This window comes from Cherax quadricarinatus, chromosome 34, assembly GCF_038502225.1.
Source record: "Cherax quadricarinatus isolate ZL_2023a chromosome 34, ASM3850222v1, whole genome shotgun sequence".
Lineage (NCBI taxonomy): Eukaryota > Metazoa > Arthropoda > Malacostraca > Decapoda > Parastacidae > Cherax > Cherax quadricarinatus.
The window spans coordinates 19,731,713-19,757,780 of NC_091325.1; the positions used below are offsets into that span (position 1 = coordinate 19,731,713).

The 26,068-nt window shown below is 38.2% G+C and overlaps 1 protein-coding gene across 4 annotated transcripts in view; it reads right to left on the reverse strand.

The window, feature by feature from the left end:
- Nucleotides 1-26,068, reverse strand: part of LOC128686523 (solute carrier family 35 member F5) — a 111,943-nt gene that overhangs the window by 19,120 nt on the left and 66,755 nt on the right. For all 4 annotated transcript variants that reach the window (XM_070091214.1, XM_070091215.1, XM_070091213.1 and 1 more), the window contains 4 exons: nucleotides 18,835-19,017; nucleotides 8,213-8,369; nucleotides 2,880-3,039; nucleotides 786-1,031 (listed from right to left, as the gene is read on the reverse strand). In XM_070091214.1, coding sequence (XP_069947315.1) covers nucleotides 786-1,031; nucleotides 2,880-3,039; nucleotides 8,213-8,369; nucleotides 18,835-19,017 — 746 coding nt within the window. The remainder of the gene's footprint in view (nucleotides 1-785; nucleotides 1,032-2,879; nucleotides 3,040-8,212; nucleotides 8,370-18,834; nucleotides 19,018-26,068) is intronic.

The following is a 26,068-nucleotide window of genomic DNA, read 5'->3' on the forward strand; positions in this document are numbered from 1 at the left end:
ATGCTGAATTGAAATCTGAACTTAGTTTTGCTCCAACACATACAGTTTCTGTGAAATAAAACCCCACACTGAATGATTTCACCAAGACATAATCATCATGGAGAAGAGACATCAGGGAAACCTAACGATCAGTTTGATGGTCAACTGTTGCTGGACACTGGTGCAGGAAAGCCATACTGAACACAAGTAAAAAAGCCAGAAAACTGTGATGTAAATATGTTTGTATGACTGTATGGCACTGAGAAAGATTAGCTTTTGTTAGTATATGAACCACACTTAATATCTATGCATAACATTATACACAAGAATGTTAGTTAACATATTTCACATGGTTCTTCAACCTAAAATAGCCAAAATATTGATCATAAGACTTCAAAAAATCTTATGTGATGGAAACTAAACAAACTAAGACTCATGATCAGCACATCAAAGCTAGCTTAAAACAGACAATTTGTTTTCTGAACTGAATAAAAACTTCAATATTGTTGGCTAGTGTTACACCGTACTTTTGGCACATAAAGCACACAATCACACGAGATATATAAGACGAAGTTTCCAAGCAATTGTAACGTAATGTTAGCAAACTGCTCAAGCATAACCCAAAGCCTACCCTTGAGCACATAAGACACAGGCTGATTTTCCAAGACCTTTCGCAGGAGACAAAAAAAAGTGTACCTTATATGCCGGAAAATACAGTAATTATATTGTATCCCATTCATCTATTTCAATTCAAACACGCAACATGCAAAAACCATTAATAGCTAAAACTGCACAGGGATATTTACCTATACATATGGCTTCTTCTCCAACACTTTCTATGAAGGCATTTCATTCCATCCATCAGTGGGTCCCAATTTTCATAATGTGTGAGAAGTGTTACTGCAATAAAGGATACCATCATGGGTACTGAACCTACATAAATGAGCAGCGAGTACTTAACGCCTTTGAGCCAGATGTCCACAAACATTGTAAGGGGAATAGTCAAACTCAGGGAGAGAGTAGCCATCAAGGATGAAGTCAAAAAACACCCCCTGCAAAGTAATAGCATAAGTTACTCTGAAATCTAAATATTATGATGAAAAACAATGAATAGCAAAAAAATATACCCGTCTTCTAAAGGATCTTGTCATGTTTACTTGTATTCTAAGCAAGGTGGCAGATGCAAAACTTTCTTGTACCATTCATGTGATAAACTATCACCATACTTTTAATCAGAGATCAAAGCTTATGTTAGTCACCTCTGTCACCCTGGAAACACTACCACTTTAACCATTTAAGAAATCCTTTCGTTATGAATACCAATACTTTACCAAGCTTACCTGAATTTTGCAATCACCTGTGAATTTTGTTTTTCATTGGACCAAAATCCCATTTGACATGAACCCTAACAATTATTTTTAATCGTACTGATCTTTTCTCACCAAAATAAGATGGATCAATGAAGGAAATACTTTCACCATCACCTATTCTCTAGATGTCTATTCCAAAATGAATGGAGAATACAACTGAAGCTATTCTTTGTTAACCCTTTGACTGTTTTGACCGTATATACATATACGTCTTACGAGCCAACGTTTCAGACGTATATATACTCAATCATTCTAGTGGCTTCAAATCAAGCAGGAGAAAGCTGGTAGGCCAACATGTGAGAGAATGGGTCTGTGTGGTCAGTGTGCACTGTATAAAGAAATTCCTGCAGCACGCAGTGCATAATGAAAAAAAAAAACTGACCGTGTTTTTGGATTAAAATGCCGACTTTGGGGTGTATTTTTCATATAGTATTTATGGTTGTATTCTCGTTTTCTTAGTTTCATTTGATAGAATGGAAAACATATTACAGACATAGAGATGATTTTGATTAGTTTCACGATGAAAACAACCTTGAAATTGAGCTCAAAGTAGCAGAAATGTTTGATTTTTACCAATGTTCAAGAGTAAGCAAATCACACCACACGTCCAATACATGTCAACTGGGGAGTCTAATATTCTTTCACTAGTGCACTGATATTATTTATACCATTTTTAAAATAAAGCAGTAGTCTGCATAACAGTAAATCCTCTATTTTTTTGTGTGAATAAAAAATCAAAATAGAAAGCAAGAGTAATATAAGTGGGGCCTGGAGGCATGACTAATGAACAGAGGATATGTTATTTTAGTGCCAAGAATGTCTGCATTAATTGTTCTGGACCCTATTTTGAAACTGGCATCTTTTTTAATTTGCGTGAAATGGCCGTATTGCCAATTTCTGACCACTTTATTGGGTAGTTGAAATCGGTAAATGGGTGGTTTCTTGTACTCATTTGACAGGAAGAATGGAGTTCTAAAGAAATAGCTGTGAGTTTGGTCTACTGAAGCAAGAAAATTGGCTGAAAATAGGGAACAAAGTCGGCAAATTCGCCGATGTGTATATATCATCGAGATCGCTAACTTCGTGGGAGCGTAATTCCGTAAGTTTTCAATCAAATTTCATACTTTTGGCGTCATTAGCATCGAGAAAAGATTCTCCATCATTTCACAAGAAAAAATAATTTTTTTTTTCTAAAAATTTTGCAACATAGAATGACAGTTTCAGAAATGGGCTTGCAACAGTCAAAGGGTTAAATGCAGTGGTACCTCGAGTTTCAAACAGCTCCCAACTCGAACAATTATGTAAGTGTATTTTTGTAAGTGCTTTTGTAAGTGTATTTTTGTGGGTCTGAAATAGATTAATCTAATTTACATTATTCCTTATGGGAACAAATTTGTTCGGTATCGGCACTCGAACAGCATTCTGGAACGAATTAAGTTCGTAACTCAAGGTACCACTGTATATTATTTCTAAAAATAATACAGTAATTACAAAATGCTAAAAACAAACTGTATATTATATACTACTAACCAAAGCCACAGGAGCTCAGACAATACAGTGCCTACTAATCCATTGATAGACATGTAGACAAGCTGCTTAAGATTTGGCAACTGAAATGTTTCCCATCCCAAAATATCCATCAGGGGAAATCCAGGCCACAAGATGAGGGCATTGAATAAACCAACAAACCCTGAAAGAAATGTTCATATTAAAAATTAAAAAACAAAAAATGATGGTGTTAATACATTTCAGTATAAATAATCACAGTTTATCTACAGTGTATCTTGTCATGCAGGTCTATGAAGATCAGCATGGAAACAATTCTATCATTCAAGACACTCCCTCTACATTACAAACAAATAAACAGTTTTTGGGATTTAACGAGCTGCTGGAGCATGAGCAAGGTAACATTTTGTACAGGGATTCAGGAAAATTGGTTAGCTATACTTGAGTTCTGGAAGTGGGAAGTACAGTGCCTGCACTCTGAAGGAGGAGGTGGGAATATTTGCAGCTTGGAGGGAATTTGAACTGTAGTACTTGTGAAAGCGTTTCTTCTTTTTCGAGTCACCCTCCCTCAGTGAGAAATGGCCGGTGTATTAAAAACATATTTTGTGATGTTTCCATGCCTGTTTAACGTACAGTGGACCCCCGCATATTCACAGCTTCAGTAATTAGTGGATTTTTCCTTAGAACCTAACTAATAACTGTTCATGGAAATCCCTGCAAATATGTGGAATTTTTGGGGGCTTTTTTCATGGCAATACATATTTTTTTGTGCATTTTAATGCTAAATATTAAGAAAAAATATAATTTAATAATTTTTGTAACATAAATATTAACGTAAATTCAAAAAATTTAACTTTACTTTTACTAAATTAAATTATTACCATATATTTACTGTAAGTACACCTACCATCCGACTTACGACCTGCTCGACTTACGACCACTCGACTTACGACCGTGTTTTTTATGCCAAATTTCTGGGAAATAAACAACTATTTGTGTTGTACACAGTGTTTATTCTAAACCTTACAGTATAAAATACAATACTAACAACATAAAAAGTAAAGTAAAACATGAAATACCAAAATAAAACAATAAAATAAAGTCATTACAAAAATGTTTTGTTGATATTCAGTAGTAAAGTTCGACTTACGACCATTTCGACTTACGACCGGTTTCTCGGAACCGAATTCGGTCGTAAGTCGGATGGTAGGTGTATATAAAAAAAAACGGGGTTGCACGAATTACAGTAGTACACATGGGGGTAACATCAGTATTTTACTTTCTAGCACTTTGGGAGACATAGCAATACAGTACTGTATATGGGTTTATCTTTACAGTGGACCCCCGCATACCGTTGGCCTTACATAACGTTAAATCCGCATACCGATACATTTTATCGCTAAGATTTTGCCTCGCATACCGCTAAAAAACCCGCTCAACGCTGTTCGTCCAAGACGCGTCTAATGTGCGGCCTTAGCCAGCCTCACATGTTCCGCCCGTGCCATTGTTTACCAGCCAGCCTCCGCGGTAACATCCAAGCATACAATCGGAACATTTCGTATTATTACAGTGTTTTTGGTGATTTTATCTGCAAAATAAGTGACCATGGGCCCCAAGAAAGCTTCTAGTGCCAACCCTACAGGCATAAGGGTGAGAATTACTATAGAGATGAAGAAAGAGATCATTGACAAGTATGAAAGTGGAGTGCGTGTCTCCGAGCTGGCCAGGTTGTATAATAAACCCCAATCAACCATCGCTACTATTGTGGGCAACAAAAAGGCAATCAAGGAAGCTGTTCTTGCCAAAGGTTCAACTGTGTTTTCGAAACAGAGATCGCAAATGATGGAAGATGCTGAGAGACTCTTATTGGTGTCTATAAATGAAAAACAGATAGCAGGAGATAGCATCTCTCAAGTGATCATAAGTGAAAAGGCTAGGAAGTTGCATCAGGATTTAATTAAAAAAATGCCTGCAACTAGTGATGATGTGAGTGAATTTAAGGCCAGCAAAGGTTGGTTTGAGAGATTTAAGAAGCATAGTGGCATACATAGTGTGATAAGGCATGATGAGGCTGCCAGTTCGGACCACAAAGCAGCTGAAAAATATGTGCAGGAATTCAAGGAGTACATAGACAGTGAAGGACTGAAACCTGAACAAGTGTTTAATTGTGATGAAACAGGCCTGTTTTGGAAGAAAATGCCAAGCAGGACCTACATTACTCAGGAGGAAAAGGCACTCCCAGGACATAAGGCTATGAAAGACAGGCTTACTCTGTTGATGTGTTCCAATGCTACTGGTGATTGCAAAGTGAAGCCTTTATTAGTGTATCACTCAGAAACTCCCAGAGCGTTCAGGCAAAAGAATATCCTCAAGGCTAATTTGTGTGTGCTGTGGAGGGCAAACAGTAAGGCATGGGTCACTAGGGACTTTTTCTATGACTGGTTACACCATGCATTTGCCCCCAATGTGACAGATTACCTAACTGAAAAGAAATTAGACCTTAAGTGCCTCCTGGTGTTAGACAATGCCCCTGGTCATCCTACAGACGTGGCAGAGTGACTTTCTGCGGAAATGAGCTTCATTAAGGTGAAGTTTTTGCCTCCTAATACCACTCCTCTCCTGCAGCCCATGGACCAGCAGGTTATTGCAAACTTCAAAAAACTGTACACAAAAGCTCTGTTTGAAAGGTGCTTTGTAGTGACCTCAGAAACTCAACTGACTCTAAGAGAGTTTTGGAGAGAGCACTTTAATATCCTCAATTGTGTAAACCTTATAGGTAAGGCTTGGGAGGGAGTGACTAAGAGGACCTTGAACTCTGCTTGGAAGAAACTGTGGCCAGAATGTGTGTGTAGACCAAAGGGATTTTGAAGGGTTTGAGGCTAACCCTAGGAATCCTATGCCAGCTGAGGAATCAATTGTGGCATTGGAGAAGTCCTTGGGGTTGGAGGTTAGTGGGGATGATGTGGAAGAGTTGGTGGAGGAGGACAATGAAGAACTAACCACTGATGAGCTGATAGATCAACTTCAACAGCAAGAGGCCAGACCTGAGGAAACTGGTTCGGAGGAGGGGAGAGAGAAATTGAAGAAGTTGCCTACTACAAAGATTAAGGAAATCTGTGCAATGTGGCTGAAAGTGCAAACCTTTGTGGATGAAAATCACCCTCACACAGCTATTGCAAGCCGTGCTGGTGACTATTACACTGACAATGTTGTGAAACACTTTAGGGAAGTCATAAAGGAACGAGAGGTACAGGCCACTATGGACAGATATGTTGTGTGACAGAAGTCCAGTGACTCTGAAGCTGGTCCTAGTGGCATTATAAGAAGAAGGGAAGTAACCCCAGAAAAGGACTTGACACCTCAAGTCTTAATGGAAGGGGATTCCCCTTCTAAACACTAAGACTCTCTCCTCCTCCCATCCCATCAATCATCACCAGATCTTCAATAAAGGTAAGTGTCATGTAACTGTGCATGCCTTTTTCAGTTTGTGTGTATTAAAATTAATATTTCATGTGGTAAAAATTTTTTTTTTCATACTTTGGGGTGTCTTGCACGGATTAATTTGATTTCCATTATTTCTTATGGGGAAAATTCATTCGCATAACGATAATTTCGCATAACAATGAGCTCTCATGAACGGATTAATATCGTTATGCGGGGGTCCACTGTACTTTCTTTTTTTTTTTAAGGGTGATGTATGAAGCTCAGTTTGAAATTAAAGTGTTTTGGGGGCATATTTAGGGTTTAAACTATAAAACTAGGCGTTTATAGGCATTTTTTTTAACCGCGTCCAGAATTCATGATTTTTTCAAATTCGTGGATGGTCTTGGAACATAACCCCCACAAATTTGGGGGGACTACTGTATTTATAAATGGAATTGTAAGAAGAGGGAATGCTAATATTCTGGGAAGGAATGTGGTCCTAAAGATAATAAATATAACTTCCAGCCCAAGTTGTTTCAATTTCTTTTTGCAGATGACTCTGTTGTTATGAAACTGAAAAAAAACTGCAGAAGCTGGCAGAGAAATTTGAAAGTGTTTGTGTGTGTACAAAAGGTTTAGAGCCAATAAAGAAGAGATTCAGGTAAACCAGTTAGCTAGACTTGAGTCCTGAAGGTAAGAAGTACACTTTTAGGAGGAGTTTGGGATATTTGATGTTTAGGGTGACATCTAAACTGTCATAAATGCACGCCTCTGCAAAGACAGTGATAGTGTGAATGATGGTGAAAGTTTTTTTTTTTTTTTGGGGGGGGGGGAGAGGTTACCCTGCCTTGGTGGGAGATGACCAGCATGTTATAAAAAAATAAAGTATCAATGTGGGGATTTATGGATTGTTAGAAGTAAAGTATTTAGAGTTAAGCAGTAGATGTTATATAAGATTGATGTATGACAACTGAAGTACCTCGGGAGTAAATGTATTAGCAGGTTGATCTATGAAGATTGAAGGACCTCAAAGAACAGAAGAAAAATGCAGGAAAATTTATTTCCTGGAAAGGCAAGTTTGCAATGATGCACAAATGGGAACGTATCACATTATAGTTATAGTGACTTTTTTTTCTTTTAACACACAAGCCATCTCCCATCAAGGTAGGGAAGTGAAAATGAAGGAACACTTTCACTGCCATTTATTCAATCACTATCTTCCCACAAGTGTGCTGATATTACAGCTCAGATAATACTCTGAACTGCAACATCTCCACCCTTCCTTAGAAGTGTAGGCACCATACTTCCCACCTCCAGGGCTCAAACCTGGCTATCAAACTGCATGCCAAGTCATAAAAACCACTTGCCCTCACTCACTCCTATCTAACACACTCATATAAGCAGGAAAATTTGTACCGACTTACAACAATTTTAAAATCAATGCAACTAAAATAATATATGTATTGGGAATAGGTATTGATTCTTCTATCCTTCGTAACTGATTCTTCTATCCTCCATAACTGATCCTCTGTATTTTAGCCTTATCGGTGCCTAGGAGACATCAGGAGTGAATAAAGAGTTAGGGTAACCATATGAAATACTAGGTTAAGTGAGTGACTAATACATATTTCAACATTTTTATTGAAATCAATAACTTAGAGCATTTGCATTTTCTGTGATTTTATGTGCATGCCTATATATGATGCCTACTATATGTGTGTGTGTTAGGAAGATACTACTTAAAAATAATGGAAAAAATCATAATTTCAAAAAATGGTCTGACAATAACAAATTCATTTCATATAACTCAATAGCAACGATACACTAGGAAAATTTCAAATGAAATTTGTCAGTGTAGCTGTGAAAAAAAAAAAGCCTAACCTAACACAATCCTCAACAAAAATATCAACACTATATCTAAGAATTTTACTTACCAAAGAACATTGTAAAATCCATACGATCTTCGGTTGGTACTCGACGTTTGAGGAAGACCATGTAACAGGCATACAGAACAGCCCCAGCAAGTGACCATATCACACCAATAGGAACAGACGAACTCTCAAGGCTGATATCTTCCAAACTCACTAAAACCTACAAAGCAATTAATTAATATTAAAAAACATTTGTAGTAATCTCATTGCAACACTATCACTCAAAATTCTCCCAAAGTCATGACTTCCAACAAAACTTTTTAATTTCAAATTTTCAGAAATACAGGTGCTCTTTGACTTACACTGTGGTAACATTCCAACAAACCCATCATAAGTTGAAAATATCTTAAGTCAACTATGAATATGATATGCTTAATAAGTAAATAAATGACTACTGTCACTGAATAAGTAAATAAACAAATAATTACTGTAACTAAATACATACCAGTATTGAAAAAAATAAATGAATACAAGTTACAGACTTGCCACCTTCATGCTGGGAAATTGTTTTTGCACCATTGTAAAGCCAAAATATTATAAGTCAAGAAGCACCTGTAGGTTGAATACTTTCTAAAATTTTGAAATACAGCCTCTCCTCACTTAGCAATACAGTGGACCCCCGCATAACGATTACCTCAGAATGCGACCAATTATGTAAGTGTATTTATGTAAGTGCGTTTGTACGTGTATGTTTGGGAGTCTGAAATGGACTAATCTACTTCACAATATTTCTTATGGGAACAAATTCGGTCAGTACTGGCACCTGAACATACTTCTGGAGTGAAAAAATATCGTTAACCGGGGGTCCATTGTATACAGTAAGGCCCCGCTTTACGGCGTTTCGCCTTACGGCATTCCGCTAATATGTACAGCGATGTCAAATTATGACCAAAATTTGCTATACGGCAAGCGGTCTTTTAAATACAGCCCCCCCCCCACCCGGTTTGTTTACATTTTCCGTGACCACGTCTATTATGTCAGGAAACTTTCCAAAATTTCAAGTGTTTTAAAGTTACTGCATATTTTATATGTACAGTGGACCCCCGTATAACGATATTAATCCGTGCATGAGAGCTCATTGTTATGCGAAATTATCGTTATGCGGATGAATTTTCCCCATAAGAAATAATGGAAATCAAATTAATCCATGCAAGACACCCCAAAGTATGAAAAAAAAATATTTTTACCACATGAAATATTAATTTTAATACACACAAACTGAAAAAGGTATGCACAATTACATGACACTTACCTTTATTGAAGATCTGGTGATTGAACATTAAAATGGTATAAAATACCGACAGGTTGTTAGGTAAGACACATATGCAACAGTTAGGTATCTTTATTATGAAACGTTTCGCCTACACAGTAGGCTTCTTCAGTCAAGTACAGAAAAGTTGATAGAAGCAGAAGATACTTGAAGACGATGTAATCACTCCATCACCCTTAAAGTTTTGAGGTGGTCAGTCCCTCATTCTGGAGAAGAGCATTGTTCCATAGTATGAAACAATATGGAGAAGAAGTGACAGGATGGAGCTTTTTATAGCGCCAAGAGGTGAGACGTAGGCCACTAGGAGAGGTAAGAACTCAACAACATCTGAGTTCTTACCTCTCCTAGTGGCCTACGTCTCACCTCTTGGCGCTATAAAAAGCTCCATCCTGTCACTTCTTCTCCATATTGTTTCATACTATGGAACAATGCTCTTCTCCAGACTGAGGGACTGACCACCTCAAAACTTTAAGGGTGATGGAGTGATTACATCGTCTTCAAGTATCTTCTGCTTCTATCAACTTTTCTGTACTTGACTGAAGAAGCCTACTGTGTAGGCGAAACGTTTCATAATAAAGATACCTAACTGTTGCATATGTGTCTTACCTAACAGATCTGGTGATGATTGATGGGATGGGAGGAGGAGAGAGTCTTAATGTTTAGAAGGGGAATCCCCTTCCATTAAGACTTGAGGTGTCAAGTCCTTTTCTGGGGTTACTTCCCTTCTTCTTTTAATGCCACTAGGACCAGCTTCAGAGTCACTGGACTTCTGTCGCACAACATATCTGTCCATAGTGGCCTGTACCTCTCATTCCTTTATGACTTCCCTAAAGTGTTTCACAACATTGTCAGTGTAATAGTCACCAGCACGGCTTGCAATAGCAGTGTGAGGGTGATTTTCATCCATAACCGTTTGCACTTTCAGCCACATTGCACAGATTTCCTTAATCTTTGTAGTAGACAACTTCTTCAATTTCTCTCTCCCCTCCTCCGAACCAGTTTCCTCAGGTCTGGCCTCTTGCTGTTGAAGCTGATCTATCAGCTCATCAGTGGTTAGTTCTTCATTGTCCTCCTCCACCAACTCTTCCACATCATCCCCACTAACCTCCAACCCCAAGGACTTTCCCAATGCCACAATTGATTCCTCAACTGGCATACTCCTCTCAGGGTTAGCCTCAAATCCTTCAAAATCCCTTTTGTCTACACATTCTGGCCACAGTTTCTTCCAAGCAGAGTTCAAGGTCCTCTTAGTCACTCCCTCCCAAGCCTTACCTATAAGGTTTACACAATTGAGGATATTAAAGTGATCTCTCCAAAACTCTCTTAGAGTCAGTTGAGTTTCTGAGGTCACTACAAAGCACCTTTCAAACAGAGCTTTTGTGTACAGTTTTTTGAAGTTTGCAATAACCTGCTGGTCCATGGGCTGCAGGAGAGGAGTGGTATTAGGAGGCAAAAACTTCACCTTAATGAACTTCATGTCTCCATAAAGTCGCTCTGCCACGTCTGTAGGATGACCAGGGGCATTGTCTAACACCAGGAGGCACTTAAGGTCTAATTTATTTTCAGTTAGGTAATCTGTCACATTGGGGGCAAATGCATGGTGTAACCAGTCATAGAAAAAGTCCCTAGTGACCCATGCCTTACTGTTTGCCCTCCACAGCACACACAAATTAGCCTTGAGGATATTCTTTTGTCTGAATGCTCTGGGAGTTTCTGAGTGATACACTAATAAAGGCTTCACTTTGCAATCACCAGTAGCATTGGAACACATCAACAGAGTAAGCCTGTCTTTCATAGGCTTATGTCCTGGGAGTGCCTTTTCCTCCTCAGTAATGTAGGTCCTGCTTGGCATTTTCTTCCAAAACAGGCCTGTTTCATCACAATTAAACACTTGTTCAGGTTTCAGTCCTTCACTTTCTATGTACTCCTTGAATTCCTGCACATATTTTTCAGCTGCTTTGTGGTCCGAACTGGCAGCCTCACCATGCCTTATCACACTATGTATGCCACTACGCTTCTTAAATCTCTCAAACCAACCTTTGCTGGCCTTAAATTCACTCACATCATCACTAGTTGCAGGCATTTTTTTAATTAAATCCTGATGCAACTTCCTAGCCTTTTCACTTATGATCACTTGAGAGATGCTGTCTCCTGCTATCTGTTTTTCATTTATCCACACCAATAAGAGTCTCTCAACATCTTCCATCACTTGCGATCTCTGTTTCGAAAACACAGTTGAACCTTTGGCAAGAACAGCTTCCTTGATTGCCTTTTTGTTGCCCACAATAGTAGCGATGGTTGACTGGGGTTTATTATACAACCTGGCCAGCTCGGAGACACGCACTCCACTTTCATACTTATCAATGATCTCTTTCTTCATCTCTATAGTAATTCTCACCCTTATTCCTGTAGGGTTGGCACTAGAAGCTTTCTTGGGGCCCATGGTCACTTATTTTGCAGATAAAATCACCAAAAACACTGTAATAATACGAAATATTTCGATTGTATGCTTGGATATTACCGCGGAGGCTGGCTGGTAAACAATGCCACTGGCGGAACATGTGAGGGTGGCTAAGGCCGCACATCAGACGCGTCTCGGACGAGCAGTGTTGAGCGGGTTTTTTAGCGGTATGCGAGGCAAAATCTTAGCGATAAAACGTATCGGTATGCGGATTTAACGTTATGTAAGGCCAACGGTATGCGGGGGTCCACTGTACTCTGATAATTATACTTATGTGTACCTGTACTTAATTATACTTACACACTGTGCTGGTGTGCAGGTACACATTAAAATCACTAAGTCTCTCTCTACTCATGACGCCAATACTACGTAATAATAATCACTCTTGGGCACACTAAATGTCTTATTTTACATCAATATAGGCATTTTCATTAATCCATCTATGATATTTTCCTCAAAATTATATAGGAAACCCATTACAGCGCATATAAACATGATACATACACTCAGAATAAAAACTGATGTAAATATGAGATTTGTTTACAAGGCAGCTGTGTAGGTAGTGTCGGAAGAATTACGTTTTCTCTAGTCAAACACTGGGGGGTAACTGTAGAAAAATATTCTTTTCGTATGCCTTTACTCTATGTATAGCAATTCATGACCCTTGTGGGTTTAGTGCTTTTTATAATAAATAATAATAACAATTATTATTATTATTAACAATAATATTATTATTATTATTATTATTATTATTATTATTATTATTAATAATAATAATATTATTATTATTATTATTATTATTATTATCTTCATTCACTCTAAAAATGGTATGTTGCTGTTTGTTTATTCTGAACTAACTTGTACAACTTGTACACAATGTAAGAGTATTTGTATTGTGAGGTAATCATTATTAAAATAAAAAAATATTGAGGTAAATGTTTTACAAACTCTTACAAATGGACGTGAATGAACTAAAAGTAGGAGAATCTCCCTCCATGAGGACTTCAGGTAAAGCCCTCTCTGGGGTTACTTCCCTTCTCTGTCTTTTAATGCCACTAGGACCAGTTTGAGAGTCACTGGACCCCTGTCTCACAAAACAACTGTCCACAGTCCTCTGTTTCTGGTGCCTCTTTAACATTTCCCTAAAATGGGACATGGTTCTCTCAGTGAACTGGTTCCAGGAGTTTTCTGTACCAGATCGGCATGCAACTTCGTTGCCTTTTCGCAAATAATCATCTCTGAAACACTATCACCTGCCATCTCTTTGTCCTTGATCCACACCAGCAACAACTTCTCAACCTCTTCAACTATTTGTGGTCTTTTTTTGGTTAGCATATTAACACCTTTCGCAACATCAGCTTCTTTGATTTGTTCTTTCTTTGCCAGGATAGAACCGATGGTCAACTTGTTTTTCCCTTACATCCTGGCAAGCTCAGCAAGTCTCACACCACTCTCATACCTCTGTATTACAGTGGACCCTCGCCTAACGAACGCATCGCATAACGTTAAATCCGCCTAGCGATACATTTTAATGCAAAAATTTTGCCTTGGCTAGCACTAAAAAACTCGTTCAACGCGATTCGTTCAAGACACGTCCACATGCGGCCTGAGCTCGCCTCACTTGTTCCGTGGGTGCCAGTGTTTACAAGCCAGCCACCACAGTCGCTTCCAAGCATACAATCGGAACATTTCATATTATCACAGCCTTTTTAGTGATTGCACCTGCAAAATAAGTCACCATGGGCCCCAAGAAAGCTTCTAGTGCCAACCATACAGGAAAAAGGGTGAGAATTACTATGGATATGAATAAAGAGATCATTGCTAAGTATGAAAGTGGAGTGCATGTCTCCGAGCTGGCCAGGTTGTACACAAAACCCCAATCAACCATCACTACTATTGTGGCCAAGAAAACGGCAATCAAGGAAGCTGTTCTTGCCAAAGGTGCAACATAGTTTTTGAAACAGAGATCGCAAGTGATAGAAGATGTTTAGAGACTGTTATTGGTGTGGATAAATGAAAAACAGATAGCAGGAGATAGCATCTCTCAAGCGATCATATGTGAAAAGGCTAGGAAGTTGCATGAGGATTTAATTAGAAAAATGCCTGCAACTAGTGGTGATGTGAGTGAATTTAAGGCCAGCAAAGATTGGTTTGAGAAATTTAAGAATCGTAGTGGCATACATAGTGTGATAAGGCATGGTGAGACTGCCAGTTCGGACCACAAAGCAGCTGAAAAATATGTGCAGGAATTCAAGGAGTACATAGACAGTGAAGGACTGAAACCTGAACAAGCGTTTAATTGTGACGAAACAGGCCTGTTTTGGGAGAAAATGCCAAGCAGGACCTACATTACTCAGGAGGAAATGCCACTCCCAGGACATAAGCCTATGAAAGATAGGCTTACTCTGTTGATGTGTGCTAATGATAGTGGTGATTGCCTTTATTGGTGTATCACTCTGAAACTTCCAGAGTGTTCAGGAAAAACAATGTCCTCAAGGCTAATTTGTGTGTGCTGTGGAGGGCAAACAGTAAGGCATGGGTCACTAGGGACTTTTTCTATGACTGGTTACACCATGCATTTGCCCCCAATGTGAAAAATTACCTAATTGAAAAGAAATTAGACCTTAAGTGTCTCCTGGTATTAGACAAAGCTCTTGGTCATCCTTCAGACATGGCAGAGTGACTTTCTGCGGAAATGAGCTTCATTAAGGTCAAGTTTTTGCCTCCTAATACCACTCCTCTCCTGCAGCCCATGGACCAGCAGGTAATTTCCAACTTCAAGAAACTGTACACAAAAGCTATGTTTGAAAGGTGCTTTGTAGTGACCTCAGAACCTCAACTGACTCTAAGAGAGTTTTGGAGAGATCACTCTAGCATCCTCAATTGTGTAAACATTATAGGTAAGGCTTGGGAGGAAGTGACTAAGAGGACCCTGAACTCTGCTTGGAAGAAACTGTGGCCAGAATGTGTAGACAAAAGGGATTTTGAAGGGTTTGAGGCTAACCCTGGGAATCCTATGCCAGTTGAGGAATCCATTGTGGCATTGAGGAAGTCCTTGGGGTTGGAGGTTAGTAGGGAGGATGTGGAAGAGTTGTGGAGGAGGAAAATGACGAACTAACCACTGATGAGCTGCTGGATCATCTTCAACAGCAAGAGGCCAGACCTGAGGAAACTGCTCCGGAGGAGGGGATAGAGAAATTGAAGAAGCTGTCTACTTCAAAGATTAAGGAAATGTGTGCAATGTGGCTTAAAGTGCAAACCTTTTTTGATGAAAATCACCCTCACACAGCTATTGCAAGCCGTGCTGGTGACTATTACACTGACAATGTTGTGAAACACTTTAGGAACGTCATAAAGGAACGGGAGGTACAGGCCTCTATGGACAGATATGTTGTGCGACAGAGGTCCAGTGACTCTCAAGCTGGTCCTATTGGCATTAAAAGAAGAAGGGAAGTAACCCCGGAAAAGGACTTGCCACCTCAAGTCCTAATGGAAGGGGATTCCCCTTCTAAACATTAACACCATCCACAGTCTCCCCTCCTCCCATCCCATCAATCATCACCAGATCTTCAATAAAGGTAAGTGTCATGTAACTGTGCATGTCTTCAGTTTGTGTGTATTAAAATTAATATTTCATGTGGTAAATTTTTTTTTTTTTCCATACTTTGGGGTGTCAGGAACGGATTAATTTGATTTCCATTATTTCTTATGGGTAAAATTAATTCGGCTAACGATAATTTTGCCTAATGTTAAGCTCTCAGGAACGGATTAATATCGTTAGGCAAGGGTCCACTGTATTTCCTTCTTCACATCTATGGTGTTTCTCACTTTCTTTACTACAGGGGTACCACTAGCAAGTTTCTTTGGGCCCATGGTAACTTATTTCACAGTCCCACAAGCACTAAACACAATTAAATAATCGTAAAATGTTTGAATGAGAGCGCAGGTTAGTGTTCACTCAAGCATCAACAAACCCAGACTGGCTCACGGCGCCTGCGCGAGGACGCGGACAGAGCAGGCTGGCGGACAGGTCCGGTACCTGGCGGTCCGAAAATAGGGGTGCGTTCGATAATAGACACAGTTGGTTCGAAAAAAGGATTCTATTTTTTAAACATTCGATAAGTGATACGTTCGAAATTTGAGGTTCCACTGTATGCCAAAAATGTTACAAATGGTGGAAAGGTGACATTAAAACAATATCAAAGATGGTTAACACAAACCCACTACCATTATAGTAGTATGCTCCTCACTTAGTGACGAATTCGTTTACTGACGTGGTCTTAGACACAGAACTCTGTTGTTAAGTAAGGAGAGACTGTACAATGAACTAAAAAAAAAAAAACTTTTACAGTGAAATTCAGTAGAACCCCCATATCCACAGGTTCAGTTTCTGCGGTGTCAGTTATCAGTGGTTCCCCATGGCCCAAAAATATTAGGAGGGGGAACAAGATTCTACTACAAAAATTTTAATAATAGTCCAATTTCAATTATTTTTATTGTAAGTTAAGGTGGTGGTCTGAAATGTAATAATGAAGTTTGCCCAAAAATAAGAAGAGTACAGTGGACCCCCGCATAACGATTACCTCCGAATGCGACCAATTATGTAAGTGTATTTATGTAAGTGCATTTGTACGTGTATGTTTGGGGGTCTGAAATGGACTAATCTACTTCACAATATTTCTTATGGGAACAAATTCGGTCAGTACTGGCACCTGAACATACTTCTGGAGTGAAAAAATATCGTTAACCGGGGGTCCACTGTAATATCTAAAAATAATGATTTTTGACATGGCAAGACTTTGGTAAAATTTGTGCCAAATTGTTTATGTTTAGGGTACTGTAGTTGACTTTACATGAACAAGTAAATGGTCAAGACAAACTGCAAACAAAGAATTGAAAGACATATTAATAATAATATAATAAGTAATAATAACTAATATATATGCAAGATTACAGGTACGTCTTGCTACTTCTACTTACACTTAGGTCACACTGCACATACATGTACAAGCATGTATATATACACACCCCTCTGGGTTTTCTTCTATTTTCTTTCTAGTTCTTGTTCTTGTTTATTTCCTCTTACCTCCATGGGGAAGTGGAACAGAATTCTTCCTCTGTAAGCCATGCGTGTTGAAAGAGACAACTAAAATGCCGAGAGCAAGGGGCTAGTAACATCCTCTCCTGTATATATTACTAAATTTAGAAAGAGAAACTTTCGTTTTTCTTTTTGGGCCACCATCATTCATACATGATCACTGTCATTTCAGAGGCACTCAGATGCAACAGTTTAGAAGTCACTCCAAACAGCTAATATCCCAAACCCTTTTAACCCTTTCAGGGTCCGTCCCGTAGATCTACGGCTTTACGTTCAGGGTCCAAACCGTAGATCTACGCCATGAGCTCAGCTCACTCTGATAAACTGTGAGTGGTACATTTGGGCCTAGATATGAGAGAATACATCTATGTGGTATGTGTGCACCACATAAAACAGATCCTGCAGCACACTGTCTATAATGAGAAAAAAAAAATGAAATCATGATTTTTCGATTAAAACAGCAACTATGCAGTGTTTTTTCGTATGTTTTTTATAGTTGTATTTGCGATTTCTTGGTCTCATTTGATAGAATGGAAGACATATTACAGAAATAGAGATGATTTTGATTGGTTTTAGCACTGGAAATGGCTTGAAACTGAGCTCAAAGTAGCAGAAATGTTAAATTTTTGCCGATATTCAAGAGTAAACAAACGACCTCACACGTCTAATACACGTCAGCTGGTGGGTCTAATACACATTCACAAATATGGTGATGATATTTATACAATTATTACAGTATTGCATAACAGTAAATCTTCTATTTTTTGGCGTGAATAAAAATTCATTATGTGAATAAAAAATCAAAATGGAATTTATTTGTAAAGCCTCAAAACATAACTAATGAACAGAGGAAATGTTAGTTTAGTGCCAGGAATGCCTACATTGTTCATTCTGGACCCTATTTTGAAATTGGAATATTTTGAACTTTGTGTTAAATTGGCCAAATTAACAATTTCCGATCACTTTATTTTGTAGTTGAAACAGTTGACTTGATGATTTCTTGTGCTCAATCGATAGAATAGAAGTAATACTAGTGAAATAGCTAAGAATTTGGTTGATTGGAATAATGTAATTGGCCTAAAATGGGAGTCAAAGTCGGCAAAATCGCCGATTCGTAAATATCGCTGACACATCAAAATTCGCGAGAGCATAATTTCGTCAATTTTCCACCAAATTTTGTACTTTTTGTTTTATTACCTTCACAAAAAGATTCTCTACGATTTCATAAGAAAAAAAAACAAATTTTTTTTTTGAAAATTCTTGGACACTGGTGCGTGACTCCAGATTTGGGCCTTGGACCCTGAAAGGGTTAAAGTGCAGGCACTGTACTTCCCAACTCCAGGACTCAAATCTGGCTAACCGGTTTCCCCAAATCCCTTCACAAAACATTACCCTGTTCACATTCCAACAGATCACTGGGTCCCAGAAACCATTCGTTTCCATTCACTCCTATCCAACACACTCATATATGCCTGCTGCAGGTTCAAACTCCTCACACAAAACCTCCTTTACCCTCTCCCTCCATCCTGTAACTAAATAAATACCAGTATTAAAAAGTAAATAAATGAATACAAGTTACAGACTTACCACCTTCATGCTGGGTAAAAATAAGTTTCATCTCCAAAGTAACTGCTTTTGCACCATCAAAAGTTGAAATACTGTAAAGTCGGAGCACCTGTATATGAAGACAATGATGCCTGGGAAGTGAAAAATGGTATCTGACTAATGGTTCTTGACTACAATTTCAATACCTAAACTACAAATGTTGTACATGTAATTAAAACATCATTACTCACCACACCCAGTACCATCAAAAGAACTGAAGCTAATTTGGAGAGTGTAAACTTGTCCATTACAGATGATGGGAAGATTGAGGCAAGGATGAGGGTAAACAACCCTGAAGTTGATGAAATTACATTAACAACCCCAGCTTCACTATCACTCAATGCTATTTGGTAGCTGTAATTTCCTGCAAACCACTGAAAAGAACAAATCAATTTAAAACTAAATCCATGGTAAAACAAACACTACAGTATTATATTATGGTAAAAATCTATTTTAAAAACATTATTGCAAAATTGCCAAAGTAACACAGGCAATCCACAAGTACTTTAACTAAATACTGTATATGCATACTAAAGAAGCCAAGTCAAACCATAAAATAACAAACTCCTACTTATACTGTATTAGCATATACAACATACAGCAAGACTTTACAATAGTGATTATCTACAAAAAAAGGCATTTAACATCCATCAATCATTTTTAGACTAAAACAATTTTCAGAAAATGCGAACATATAAAATACAGTACAATATTTTTTTAAAGTTGGCAAACTACTTTTTTTTACCAAAGGGTTTGGGTATGCTAAAACTTTTCCTTGTGCCAACATGTATTTTGAACATTTGTAGTCAGTCTTAAAATACAAATTGACCATTACCAACACTGTTAATGGCCATAATCTATAAATGGAGAGTAACACCACCGCTTGTTTTTTGGGTCAATTATTACGTGTTCTATATTGTTCAAGAGGGGCATCCAAAATTTTCTTGAAAAATTGCTTTCTTGAGATAATGAAGTCATTTTATTCATAAAACTGCTACACACAAGACCAAAAAATAAAAATAAATGTGAACAATAATATATGAAATCCTTCTTTATCTGAGGAGTGAGGGAATGTGCACTGCATTTAGCAAGTGGAGCGATACATGGATGAAACAATGCATTTAACAACTTCAAGTTGATAAAGTCCAAGTAATACAAATGGGAAAAATAAGAAGGCAGGGCACACAAAGAACACTGTTTTCAACACATCAGCCATCTCCCACTGAGGTAGGGAGAATGTGGTAGGTAGATTGTGTAATATAATATTAAAGCCATCAGATAAAAGACTGACAGCAAAAGACCAACATAAATGAAACAGCAGAGTCCTGTATGAAACTGGCTAATTTTAAATTTGCTAATATATATATGAATGGGGAAATACTGAAAACATTTTTTACAATATGGGTTCAGAGAAAATGGGAATATGCAGCAATGATACATTGTTCGCATTTGAAAAGTACTGTATATAAAAAAATGTGCTGCAAAATGGCTACCAAAACTAAAAAGCTGAAGGTATTAGACATGCCGTCACTGACTGAAAGGAGGAAAAGAACAGACAAATTCCCAGCACCATCAACAGGGTGAACAAGAGGCCATAGCAATAAACTAAGAAGAGATGAGTTACAAGAAATAGAAAGTGCTACAACCATTGGAGGCTCCTAGATTATTCAACAGGTTGCCAGTGTCTTATGTCAGTAATCTTTTCATGCTTTCAAGTCTTAGCTGAAAACATATCATGCTTTCAAGTCTCAGTTGAAAGTATATAAGACTTTCAAATCTCTTTTGAAAGCATATCAGGCTCTCAAGTCTCTGTTGAAAGCATATCAGACTCTCAAGTCTCTGTTGAAAATGCATCAGGCTTTCAAGTCTCTGTTGAAAGCATATTAGGCTTTTAAGTCTCTGTTGAAAGCACATTTCTTTTCTATGCTTATGATCTTGATGATCATATTCTCTCTTGAACATAAATGGTTGTAGATGCATTTATGACTTGGTGTGCAACTTCTTGTGAATTTCTTGAAAGAAAAGATTCTCATGAATAACAAACTCCCAAATTACTTTCATTAATAAATTAAATGAAAATTCCTATTTAGTTACTTGCTGAACACTTCTACCAAAGCAAAAGATATTACACAGGAAGCCACTAATTTCTTCACTTAGCAGAATTCAATAAGAAAAAGCTTTCTAGTATCATAAAAAATGGAGTGCTCTTGTTGCCTGGATCAAAGTCAATATTACAGTAGTGTTAAGAGGATGTTTCAGGCTACAGCTGTACTCTGCATGATCCAGATAGATGGTTGATAGGGAGCATGAGGTTATGAAAAAGAAGAAAGAATGTATGAACATTTGAGAGAAAATACTGAAATCAATGAAAGAGAATATGATAGGTAGAGGAAAGATTGAGGTCATTTAATTTTTTTGAGAAAGTGATTCGAGTTTTATGATTTACAAAGCACTAAAACTGTATGGGTATTGAAGTAATTAAAAAAATTGCTGCCGACATTATTAGTTCAATGTCATCATCACTGCGCTAGTGTTAACCAATCTTAACAATTTGTTACTATTAAAACCAATTTATGGTATTCTTACTAATTTACCATCATTGTAAACATACAGTACAGTAGGGTCCCGCTTTACATCATTTCACTAATACGGACATTTCACATTACGTACATATAATCAAAACTCATTACATGGCTCGCACCCCACCTGACTCGCTAATACATGTATAGTCACCGTGCACCACTCCATTTACATCCTCCACGAGCTCCATGTCTCTCCATTATGTCTGGAAACGTCGCAAAATTTCAAGTGTTTTAAAGTTGTGTATTTTATATACAGCCACTCCTCACTTAGCGACATACTCGTTTACCAATGACTCGGACTTATGATGGGCTCTCTAACCAGTATGCATACCGAAATAATGTATATTAGAGCTGATTTCCTCTATTCTGTTTGTTACAATATACAGTACACTACTGCATAAACATTTAAAAATATACCAGAAATGTTATCAATGGTGCAAAGATGAGATTAAAACAATATCAAAGATAGTTGACACAAACCCACTACCATTAAAGTATGCTCCTCACTTAGTGACGAATTCGTTTACCAACACGGTCGTAGGAATGGAACTCCATCGTTAAGTAAGGAGAGGCTGTATACTCTGATAATTATATTTATGCGTACCTGTACCTAAATAAACTTACACACTGTGCTGGTGTGCAGGTACACATTAAAATCCCTAAGTGTGTCTCACTAGTCTTGAAGATGCCATATTAATAATAATAACTGCTATGGGGTGCTTTAAATGTCATATACAGTGGACCCCCGGTTAACGATATTTTTTCACTCCAGAAGTAGTATGTTCAGGTGCCAGTACTGACCGAATTTGTTCCCATAAGAAATATTGTGAAGTAGATTAGTCCATTTCAGACCCCCAAACATACACGTACAAACGCACTTACATAAATACACTTACATAATTGGTCACATTCGGAGGTAATCGTTATGCGGGGGTCCACTGTATAGTGGACCCTCGTTTTTCATAATTAATCCATTCCAGAGAGTGTGACTAATGGTGAAATTGATGATTTGCATAACCATTTTCCCCATAAGAAATAATGTAAATCCAATTAATTCGTTTCAGACCAAAAGCATTAACAAAAAAAATTTTTATATGAAATATAGATTTATATACACAGAAAACAATGAGACATGAAGAATAAAACAATAATAAAATCACACTTACCTTTATTGAAGACCCTTGTTGGTGTATGAATAAAATATGTCATTACGTATGGTAGGAATTTTGGCAGCAGCAGGGAAGTGTTTGGAAACAGGACAAGATAGTCCTTCAATAAGACACTAAAATTAACTCTATGGCTTATTTATCTATCACAATTCATCTAATATGGCATAATAAACAATATTAATAACATAGAAACATGACATATACTCTAGAATGAATAAAAAATGTCATTACATATGTCACAAGTTGTGTTGTGTTTTGTTGTTAGGTGTATAAGGGCCACTGAGAGCATAAGCTGTACATAGTATTGGTGGAGGCAGTGGTGTTGTCAGTAGCCCAATAGAACTCCAACAACATTGGAGGAGTTAGGTTTGTGCTGTCCTTTTTCTATCGATTAATTGTTTAACTTACTTGCTACACTGTTAATGCTACACTTTATCGCTGGCTGGCGCTATAGCCTTTATTGACTCGTGCTGCTTTAGTATCGTACATATCACTGATTCACTGAATCACTGAAGAAGGTACATTCTCCCCTCTCTCTTCCTCCTCCACTTTCATACTTTGCTATGAGTTCTTTATTGAATTTTATCGTGTTTCTCACCTTCTTTACCAAAGGCCTGGCTCTAGGAGCTCTCTTTGGGGCCATTGTGGCTTATTTAGCAGCTGCAAGCACTAAAACAAATGGGAAACAGTGGAACCTCAAGTTTCGAACTTAATACACTCCAGGAGCTAGTTCTACAGTCGAAATGTTCAAAAGCCAAAGCAATATTTCCCATAAGAAATAATGGAAATACAATTAATCTGTTCCAGAAACTCAAAAATATTCACAAAAAAATATATTTTAAAGAGATTACATTATAGTTTTACATACACACAACAAACATACAAAAGTAGTACAATTAGTAATACATTAATAAAAATTTAAATAAACATATAACATTTTTACTAACCTTAATGAAGATGGATGATGGCATCTGGAAGACAGGGACGAGGAGAGAGGGAGTTAGGGTTAGTGTTTGGAAGGGGAATCCCCTTCCATAAAGACTTCAGGTAACAAGTCCTTTTCTGGGGTTACTTCCCTTCTTTGTCTTTTAATACCACTAGGACCAGCTTGAGAGTCACTGGACCCCTGTCTCACAAAATAACTGTCCACAGTCCTCTGTTTCTGGTGCCTCTTTAAGATTTCCATAAAATGGGACATGGTTCTGTCAGTGAACTTGTTGCAAAGATGGCTTGTTTCAGCTTACTCAGGATGGTACTTCTCCACAAGCATTTGCACATCATTCCACTAGGCACAAATCTCCTTAAGCTTTGAAGAAGGCACCTCATCCACTTCCTCTTCCAACTACTCTGAAGCAAGTTCCTGAGCTGTGGTCTGATACTGTTCAAGATGAAGCTCTACCAGCTCTTCAGTACTTAGCTCTTCCCTGTGGTCCTCCACCAACTCTTCCACATCCTCGCCACTCACCTCCGGCCCAATGCCACAATACCTTCCACAACAGGCAGAGGGTCAGCAGGGTCAGGGTCAGGGTCAGGGTCAGCCTCAAACTCTTCAAAATCCCTTTGGATGACACATTGTAGCCACAATTGTCTCCAAGCAGAGTTCAAAGTCCTGGAAGTCACTCCCTCCCACGCCTTACCTATAAGGCTTATGCAGATGTAGATATCGAAGTGATTCCTCCAGAACTCTCTTAGGGTCAACTTAGTGTCTGAGGTCACTTCCAAGCACTTTTCAAACACTGCTTTTGTGTAGAGTTTTTTCAAGTTAGAAATGACCTACTGGTCCACAGGCTGGAGGAGTGGTGTTAGGAGGCAAGAACTTCACTGTGATGAAACTGTAGTCCCTAGAGTCCTAGACAGTAGGTCTACCAAATTTGGAGGATGTGCAGGAGCACTGTCCAGTAACAGGAGGCAATGGAGTGGCAAATTATTTTCTAGGAGGTATTTTTTCACACTGGGGCCAAACACATCATGGACCCACTCTTTGAAAATTTGCTCCTGACCCATGCCTTATTATTTGCTTTCCACAAGACACATAACTTGTTCTTAATGACATTGTTTTTCTTAAACACTCCGGGATTTTCTGAGTAATACACCAGGAGAGGCTTCACTTTAAAATCCCCACTAGCATTAGCACAGAACAAATGAGTTAGCCTGTCTTTCATAGGCTTGTGTCCTGGAAGCGCCTTTTCCTCCTGAGTAATGTAGGTCCTCTTAGGTATTTTCTTCCAAAACAGGCCTGTTTCAACACAACTGAACACTTATTGGGGTTTTAATTTTTCAGTGTCTACGTACCCTTTAAATTCATGCACAAATTTTTTAGCAGCCCGTTTGTCTGAACTGGCTGCCTCACCATGCCTTATAACATTGTGTATGCCACTACGCTTCTTAAATCTGTCAAACCAGCCTCTGCTAGCCTTAAATTCACTGTCAGCACTGGTTCTTTACAAGATCAGCATGCAACTGCCTTGCCTTTTCACAAATATAATTGTTTCAGAAATACTATCACCCACCATAGCTTTATCCTTGATCCACACCAGCAACAACTTCTCAACATGATCGACTGTCTGTGGTCTATTTTTGGTTAGCATAACACCTTTTGCAACATCAGCTTCCTTGATTTGTTCTTTCTTTGCCAGGATAGAAGCGATGGTTGACTTGTTTTTCCCGTACATCCTGGCAAGCTCAACAAGTCGCATACCACTCATATTTTTGTATTATTTCTTTTTTCACAACTATTGTTTCTCACTTTCTTTACCACAGGGGTACTACTAGCAAGTTTCTTTGGGCCCATGGTAGCTTATTTCACAGCCGCACAAGCACCTAACACAATGAATAGTGAAATGTTTGAATGAGCGAGCAGGTTAGTGTTCACTAGAGCATCAGCAAAGCCAGACTGGCTCATGATGCCTGCGTGGGGACGTGGACAGAGCAGGCAGGCGGACAGGTCCGGTACCCGGCGGTTCGAAAGACACGGCACGTTCGATAGTCAGGACAAAATTGGTTTGAAAAAAGCAGTCGAAACTTAAAGCGTTCAATAGTCGATACATTCGAAACTCGGGGTTCCATTGTATTATGAAATGTACTGTATGAACACGAGGGATCATCAAGAATTGCGTTTTCTCTAGTCCAACACCAGAGAAAATGTGTACACTATAGTATTACTGGGGTAACTGTAGAAAATTATTCCTTTTGTATGCCTTCACTCATAGCTATTTATTTATTCTACTGCACTAATGTGAAGACAATTTGTACACAATGTAAATGTTTGCACTGTGGCGTAAATGCTTCACCAACTCATGGTAATGTACTTGTTCAAACCAAAAGTAGACAGGCATTAATATGCGGCTGACCAAATGACTCCCCTTATGCCTTCGTCTGTTTGTTTACAATTCTCAGCATCATCTCTCTCATTTACTCATTATCTCTCGTTTATGATGGCATCTAAAGGTAGCTGTTAGAAATGATCAAGCTCAGTGAACAAGGTATGTCAATGGTAATAATAATAATAATAATAATAATAATCATCTCTCGGGGGGGGGGGCTTTAAATTTAATTCATATATTTCGTGTAGGTACAGTAGCTGGTGTAGGAGCTACCACATCTGACTTTCTACAATAAATACTCACATCTCACCCTACAATAAGACTATACATACTTTAAGGTAATTAATGAGT